Below are 8,875 nucleotides of genomic sequence, written 5' to 3' on the forward strand. Positions count from 1 at the left end.
TACAGCTCAAGTTAGCTTCTCATACAAATATTTATACACACATTGTTATGTGACCCTAGTTGCCATCCCTATAATGTAACCACATATTCCTCCTTTCCATCCCCGGATTTCCCCTTGTCCATTCAACTAGCTCCTTTCCCTTTCTACCCTCTCATGTCACCTGAGGACAGGAGCTGCCCATTTAGTCTTGTGTATCTACTTGAACTAAGAAGCACAGGGTTCATGAGTATCATTTTATGTCCTACAATCCATTCTAATCTTTGTCTGAGGAGTTGGCTTCGGTTATTGTTTTAGTTCTGGGTTAACAGACAGTCTGGGGGCCATGTCTTCTGGGTTTCCTCCAGTCCCAGTCACACCATTAAGTCTGGTCTTTTTACTAGAATTTGAGTTCTGCACCCCACTTTTCTCCTGAGCCACCAGGGCTCCTTAGCATGTGTTCATAGTATATATATATATATAAAGAAACTTCTCTCCATTTCCAGTTTTTTTACCTAAGGAACAAATAATGAAATTTATAAAATTCAGTGTTGTCATCTACTAAGGCATCCATCTTTTTCTCCTTTATTCAATTGATGTGGGCAATTTAGCATTAATACATGGCTATATTTGGTGACCTAAAAGGCCATGTATTGTATAATTTCATTTATAAGGAATATCCTGAAGAGGTAAATCTATAGAATCAGAACGCAGGTTAGTGCTTACTTTGGACTGAGGGAATGGGATGATACTGGAGTGATAACTAATGTATAGGGGAGTTCTTCTTGAGGTCATGAAACTGTTCTAAAATTGACTCTGGCGATGACGGAACATATCCGTAAATATACTAAACTAAAAACCAAACCCATTGCTGTCGAGTTGATTCTGACTCATAGAGACCCTTATAGGACAGAGTAGAACTGCCCCGAAGGGTTTCCAAGGAGTGGCTGGTGGATTCCAACTGCTGACCTTTTGGTTAGCAACCATAGCTCTTAGCCACTGCGCCACCAAATTGTACGTTTAAATGGGTGAATTGCACGGTGTGTGAATTGTATCTTCATGTAGCTTTTGAACAACAACGATAACAAATATGGGGGAAATAAGAAAGAATAATCTGAGTGTCTGCTGGAACTAGGTTTCCGGTGTCGCTACTCTGACCCAGCTGTGAGTCTGGTGCTTAGTGCCTCCCCTTAGCAAAGGGAAGTGTGTTTTTGTCATCCTCCAAATAGCAGCTCAGCTGATCAGAGAAGCCAGTTCTCTGGGACCAGCCTACAGCTGTACTGCTTCCCTTGGATCTAAGGGTAGGCCTCTGATTTAGGTTCACAGGTTTTTGAAAGCCTCTTGTAGGTAGGTATGGTTTTCTGCTTTGTATCTCATCCAGCAGGGTATGCTGGTGGGTCAGAGCCCTGCCCCTTTAAGGTCCCTCTGATGCTCACTGGGGACAATTGTTGCCTGGTTACATTGTTACATAGTGACAACCATCCTTGAAAAGGCCGCAGTAGGCCCTGGGCCATGTGAAAGGAGGACAGATTCATGGGCTGAGGATGGGGTTTTCCTGAGGATTGCTAGATCTACCTAGAGAACAACTTGAGAACTGTGGAATCCTCTGGCTTTTGAGTTTCCAGAAGTGGGTCTTGTGTGACAAAGTGGCCCAAGTGTTCTGTCTTTATTTTGGTGAAGCTCAGAAGAAGCTGCTGTAGTTATGTTTAATCGACACCTATTAGACACTCCAGCCGTAATTTTTGACAATGGATCTGGGCTGTGCAAAGCAGGCTTGTCTGGAGAGACTGGACCCCGTCATGTCATCAACTCTGTTGTGGGGTATCCAAAATTGGACTTGTGTTCAGCTGGATCCACTCAGAAGACGTACTATGTGGGGGAAGATGCCCTGTCCAAGTATGATGCCCTACATCTGCACTACCCCATTGAGCGTGGCCTCATCAGTGGCTGGGATGACATGGAGAAGCTCTGGCAGCACCTTTTTGAGTGCAGGCTGGGTGTGAAACCCAGTGCCCACCCCGTGCTTATGACTGAGCCCTCCTGGAACCCAAGGGAGATTCGTGAGAAAATGGCAGAGGTAATGTTTGAGACCTTCAACGCTCCTGCCTTCTATCTGTGTAACCAAGCAGTTTTATCCCTCTATGCCTCTGCCTGCGTCACAGGCCTGGTGGTGGACAGTGGGGATGGGGTCACTTGCACTGTCCCTGTCTTTGAAGGATACTCCCTGCCTCATGCTGTCACCAAGCTATACGTGGCAGGAAGGGACCTCACAGAGCATCTCACCCAGCTCCTTCTGGCCAGTGGGCGTGTCTGCCCCTGCATACTTAACAAGGGCTTGGTTGGTGACATCAAAGAGAAGCTGTGCTACGTGGCTTTTGATATAGAGAAGGAGCTAAGCAAGAGGCCGGAGGAAGTTTTGAAGGAATACAGATTGCCAGATGGGACTGTGTTCTGCATCGGGGAACAGCTGTACCGGGTGCCCGAGGTCCTCTTTGCGCCTGACCAGCTGGGCATCCATAGCCCTGGGCTTTCGAAAATGGTTACCAGCAGTATCATGAATTGCGACATCGACATTCAGATGGCCCTTTTTGCAGAAATTGTGCTGGCCGGGGGCACCACTTTATTCCCTGGCCTTGAGGAACGCCTTTTGAAGGAGCTGGAACTGTTAGCTTCCAAAGGGACCCCCATCAAGATCACGGCTTCTCCTGATAGGTGCTTTTCTGCGTGGATGGGTGCATCCGTTGTCACTTCTCTAAGCACTTTCAGGCAAAAGTGGGTCACCTCTGCCGATTTCATGGAGTATGGGCCATCAGTGGTCCAGAGAAGATGCTTTTAGAGGACCGTGAGCACAACATGGGACAGCTGGAGGCCTTGGAGCACAAGGGCACCAAGGGCAAATGTATTCATCCCTCAGCATGATCTTCAATAAAGTGTGTCGCCTTTTCTGGCAGTAGTTCATTCTGGATGGCACCAGAGTAATTTCTTACCCTGGTAGTGAATTTTAAGTGCTTCTCTTCCACCTGTCCCCTCCCATGCACCTCAGAAGTAGTCTTCTCCTGAGAAATTCTTGTGAGTTGAGCCTGTCACCTGCAGTTTATAGTCAGAGAAGCTGCCTGGGCCTCATGCCTGGTGGCTTCATCCACCAGGGGCCCTGGAATCTGCATTGTAAACAAGTGTGTTGGGTGGTTCCAATAGACCCAGTGTCCAGGAGACAACAATCAGCAGGGGGAGCAGATGGGGATGGGGGGAGAGGAGTAGAAGCAGGATTGCTACCTTGTTCATAGGGCTCAACAAATGCTTTAGCTGGGTGGATCCTTACCATAATAGGACTCTTGCTTTGCTTTTATGAGATTGGGCATCTAAATAGAATGGAGCTAGGCTCTTTGGCAGACAAGGAGAGGCAGGCACAAAAATCACTATTTGTTTAAGGTTCTCAGCTCTCCTGTGGGTAAGTGTATGAAGCATCACATCCTCTACTGATTATTATAGTCTTTCTGTTATTTTTATATTATTTTCAAGGGTGTTTATGGAAATATTGTTTTGGGGGTAAAATACTGGAAATATTATGTTAGAATAAATTATGCATAGTGGGAATTTTGCCACATTGATTTGTGGAATATTGTAATACTAATGGGAGAGACAGGTAAAATGCAAAGATGTCTGCATGATATAATTTTTTCATTGCAGGGGGTAAAGAAAATAGCGGCACTTTCTCACATGTAGGCATATTTATACACATTTGTGTGTATACATATGTACGTGAAGATGTGTGTTTGTGGTTAAAAAGCACATTAAGAAAAGTACAGAAGGGTACACCCTGGGGGCTTTACACGCATTGGTGGGGGAATTGGGAATGAGAGCTAATGCTGGTGGAAAAAAGAGATGAAGAGGGAAGAAAAAAATAAAAAGGAACTACACTAAAGAAATTCAGCCTTAATGGTTTTTTTGTAGATATAGACAAGCTCATTCTAAATTTTGTTTTGAATGATATATGAACTAGAATAGTAAAAATCATTTTGGAAGATGTATACAACGGCACTGGGTTTTTTTTGGGGGGGGGGTTATATTGTTGTAGAGACCATACTTTTTTATTTTAAGACTTACTGTAAAGCTATAGCGTTCAGCACTGTGGTTTTGAGAAGACATAGACAAATAGATCAGGGAACACAATAGAGAGCCTAGAAATAGAACCACGCAAGTAGAGTTTATCTATTTTTCACAAAGGCACAAAGGTAATTCAATGGAGTAAGGAGAGTCTTTATAACAAATGGTGCTGAAAATTGGATATTCATATGCAAAAAAGTACCTCAACCTAAACCTCTCACCTTATATACAAATTAACTTAAAATGGATCATTAATATACTTATAAAACATAATGCTTCCCAGCCAGGGAACCTTGGCGCGGGGCTTTGGACTGGGCACAGGGGAGCTGAGCAGAACATCCTGTGAAGGTGCAATCACGGGGCGCAGCCCTACCCCCCTGAACTGACCTCGGGAGGGGGCCCAGCTGGTCAGCGCGGGTGGCGCGGCGATGCAGCTGGTGGGAGGAGAAGTCCCCGGGAGGCAGCGACTGATTTTGGAGCCAGGGAGTGCAGCGTCCCAGCCGGGGAACCTTGACGCTGGGCTTTGGACTGGCAGCGGAGGAAATGACCGTGGCTTCTGTGGGCCAGACCCTCGGGGGCAATCTCTACACAGCCAGCACACATAGGCGACATGCCCCTCAGGAATCTCAGATAAAATAGTCATCCCAAGCAAGATAAGCAACTTTGGCTATATTCCGGGGTGCTACTCTCTCCTGTTTTCTGAACCCTCCTCTCCCCTTCCAAGGCGGCTTCATTAACATTGGAATTTCCTGAGCCAGAGGGAGAACGGCTCCGGCTCCACGGCTTTTCTTTTCCCTTTTTTTTTTTGGTCTTTTCCTAACCCATTCTTCCAGCCTGAGAGAACCAACCAAAAAAAAAACCAGGGGCCAAAAATCCTTCCCTAATTGGACTAAAAACACAGAACCAGCTCCAGCCAAGCATATATGATCCATATCTTGGGCTTTCATCCCTACAGGGAACAAGGTGGATATTATAATGCAAAGGCATTTCTGATAAGGATCTGACTGCATTTGTTTTAGTGGATTTACTGGAAAAACAAGTTTCCCAGGTCTGATATCTCTGCTTATTCAACAGAGTCCTAACTGACCCACAACAGGGAACTGAGGGCTGAAGCTCCCCCCAGACCACCTAGCCTCTTGCCTTAGGGGTCTAAGGAGGGTGACACCTACCAATCAGTAGAGGTACTTGCATTGGGGGCCTAAGGTACAGCTGCAGAGCCCTCCCACCAAGGTGCTTTAGGGATAGAGACATACCTACCTGACTGACACTTGGGGGAAGCCTGTCAGCATCCTGCCCCCCCGGAGTGTGAACCCCAGCTACTAATAGAATCTGGTGCACACAACTATCACCACTACTTCTCAAGGTGGATAGGTGTTAGGGTGCAGCACACACTTGATGACCCAAAATCCGATTCTACTCAAGAATAGTGAATAGACTCAGGCATATATATCTGGCAACAGCCCGAACCAGCTGGTAATAGGTCATAAGTAAGTCAAGGGCTACAACAATCAAGACAGCACAATCTAGTAGCCCATCCACGTATATTGAAAGCAAACAAAACAAGATAAGACTCAGTGAGCAAATATAGAATAAATCCCTACAATATCTTAGTGATGGCTCGGAGACAGCAGTCGATATCAAACCACCTAAAGAAGGACCATGACAGCTTCTACAACCCCCCAAACAAAAGAATCAAAATCTTTCAAAATGAAGATACAATCCTGGAATTATCAGATACAGAATATAAAAAACTAATTTACAGAATGCTTCAAGACATCAGGGATGACCTCAGAAATGAAATAAGGCAAACTGCAGAAAAAGCCAAGAAACATACTGATAAAACAGTTGAAGAACTCAAAAAGATTTTTCAAGAACATAGTGGAAAAATTAAGAAGTTGCAAGAATCCATAGAGAGACAGCATGCAGAAATCGAAAAGATTAACAATAAAATTACAGAATTAGACAAAGCAATAGGAAGTCAGAGGAGCAGACTCGAGCAATTAGAATGCAGACTGGGACATCTGGAGGACCAGGGAATTAACACCAACATAGCTGGAAAAAAATCAGATAAAAGAATTAAAAAAAAAACAAAAACGAAGAAACCCTAAGAATCATGTGGGACTCTATCAAGAAGGATAACTTGCGTGTGATTGGAGTCCCAGAAGAGGGAGGGAGGACAGAAAACACAGAGAGAATGGTTGAGGACCTGCTGACAGAAAACTTCCGTGACATCATGAAAGATGAAAGCATATCTATCCAAGATGCTCATCGAACCCCATTTAAGATAGATCCAAAAAGAAAAACACCAAGACATATTATCATCAAACTTGCCAAAACCAAAGATAAAGAGGAAATTTTAAAAGCAGCCAGGGAGAAAAGAAAGGTCTCCTTCAAGGGAGAATCAATAAGAATAAGTTCAGACTACTCAGCAGAAACCATGCAGGCAAGAAGGCAATGGGATGACATATACAGAGCACTGAAGGAGAAAAACTGCCAGCCAAGGATCATATATCCAGCAAAACTCTCTCTGAAATATGAAGGCGAAATTAAGGTATTTACAGATAAACACAAGTTTAGTGAATTTGCAAAAACCAAACCAAAGTTACAAGAAATACTAAAGGAAATTGTTTGGTCAGAAAACCAACAGTATCAGATACCAGCACAACACAAGGTCACAGAACAGAACATCCTGATATCAACTCAAATAGGGAAATCACAAAAGCAAATTAAGATTAATTTAAAAAAATGCTCATAACAGGGAATCATTGAAGTCAATATGTAAAAGATCACAATAATTAAAAAGAGGGACTAAATACAGGTGGCATAGAACTACCATCTGGAGAGTGATACAAGGCGATATAGGACAATACAAGTTAGGTTTTTACTTAGAAAAATAGGGGTAAATATTAAGGTAACCACAAAGAGGTATAACAACTCCATAACTCAAAATAAAAACCAAGAAAAACGTAATGACTCAGCAAACATAAAGTCAAATGCTATGAAAATGAGGATCTCACAATTTACAAAGAAAAACGTCTCAGCACAAAAAAGTAAGTGGAAAAATGAAATTGTCAACAACACACATAAAAAGGCATCTAAATGACAACACTAAACACTTATTTATCTATAATTACGCTGAATGTAAATGGACTAAATGTACCAATAAAGAGACAGAGAGTCTCAGACTGGTTAAAGAAACACGATCCGTCTATATGCTGCCTACAAGAGACACACCTTAGACTTAGAGACACAAACAAACAAACTCAAAGGATGGAAAAAAATATATCAAGCAAACAATAAGCAAAAAAGAAGAGGAGTAGCAATATTAATTTCTGACAAAATAGACTTTAAACTTAAATCCACCACAAAGGATAAAGAAGGACACTACATAATGATAAAAGGGACAATTGACCAGGAAGATATAACCATATTAAATATTTATGCACCCAATGACAGGGCTGCAAGATACATAAATCGAATTTTAACAGAACTGAAAAATGAGATAGACACCTCCACAATTATAGTAGGAGACTTCAACACACCTCTTTCGGAGAAGGACAGGACATCCAGTAAGAAGCTCAATAGAGACACGGAAGACCTAATTACAACAATCAACCAACTTGACCTCATTGACTTATACGGAACTCTCCACCCAACTGCTGCAAAGTATACTTTTTTTTCTAGCGCACATGGAACATTCTCTAGAATAGACCACATATTAGGTCATAAAAGAAACCTTTGCAGAATCCAAAACATCGAAATATTACAAAGCATCTTCTCAGACCACAAGGCAATAAAACTAGAAATCAATAACAGAAGAACTAGGGAAAAGAAGTCAAATACTTGGAAACTGAACAATACCCTCCTGAAAAAAGACTGGGTTATAGAAGACATTAAGGAGGGAATAAGGAAATTCATAGAATGCAACGACAATGAAAATACTTCCTATCAAAACCTCTGGGACGCAGCAAAAGCAGTGCTCAGAGGCCAATTTATATCGATAAATGCACACATACAAAAAGAAGAAAGAGCCAAAATCAGAGAACTGTCCCTACAACTTGAACAAATAGAAAGTGAGCAACAAAAGAATCCATCAGGCACCAGAAGAAAACAAATAATAAAAATTAGAGCTGAACTAAATGAATTAGAGAACAGAAAAACAATTGAAAGAAGTAACAAAGCCAAAGGTGGTTCTTTGAAAAAATTAACAAAATTGATAAACCATTGGCTAGACTGACTAAAGAAATACAGGAAAGGAAACACATAACCCGAATAAGAAACGAGAAGGGCCCCACATCACAACAGACCCAACTGAAATTAAAAGAATCATATCAGATTATTACGAAAAATTGTACTCTAACAAATTTGCAAACCTAGAAGAAATGGATGAATTCCTGTAAAAACAATACTTACCTAAACTAACACAATCAGAAGTAGAACAACTAAATAGACCCATAACAAAAACAGAGATTTGAAACGGCAATCAAAAAACTCCCAACAAAAAAAAGCCCTGGCCCGGATGGCTATACTGCAGAGTTCTACCAAACTTTCAGAGAAGAGTTAACACTACTACTACTAAAGATATTTCAAAGCATAGAAAATGACGGAATACTACCTAACTCATTCTATGAAGCCACCATCTCCCTGATACCAAAACCAGGTAAAGACATTACAAAAAAAGAAAATTACAGACCTATATCCCTCATGAACATAGATGCAAAAATCCTCAACAAAGTTCTAGCCAATAGAATTCAACAACATATCAAAAAAATAATTCACCACGACCAAGTGGGAT

At 42.0% G+C, this 8,875-nt stretch overlaps 1 protein-coding gene across 1 annotated transcript; it reads left to right on the forward strand.

Annotated features, from left to right (window-relative positions):
• Window positions 1-642: 642 nt before the first annotated feature.
• Window positions 643-3,197, forward strand: LOC126069112 (actin-related protein T1-like). The gene has a single exon (XM_049872090.1). The coding sequence runs from the start codon at window positions 1,679-1,681 to the stop codon at window positions 2,810-2,812; it is 1,134 nt and encodes a 377-aa protein (XP_049728047.1). The 5' UTR covers window positions 643-1,678; the 3' UTR covers window positions 2,813-3,197.
• The last annotated feature ends 5,678 nt before the right edge of the window (window positions 3,198-8,875 follow it).

This window comes from Elephas maximus, chromosome X, assembly GCF_024166365.1.
Source record: "Elephas maximus indicus isolate mEleMax1 chromosome X, mEleMax1 primary haplotype, whole genome shotgun sequence".
NCBI classification, from domain to species: Eukaryota; Metazoa; Chordata; class Mammalia; order Proboscidea; family Elephantidae; genus Elephas; species Elephas maximus.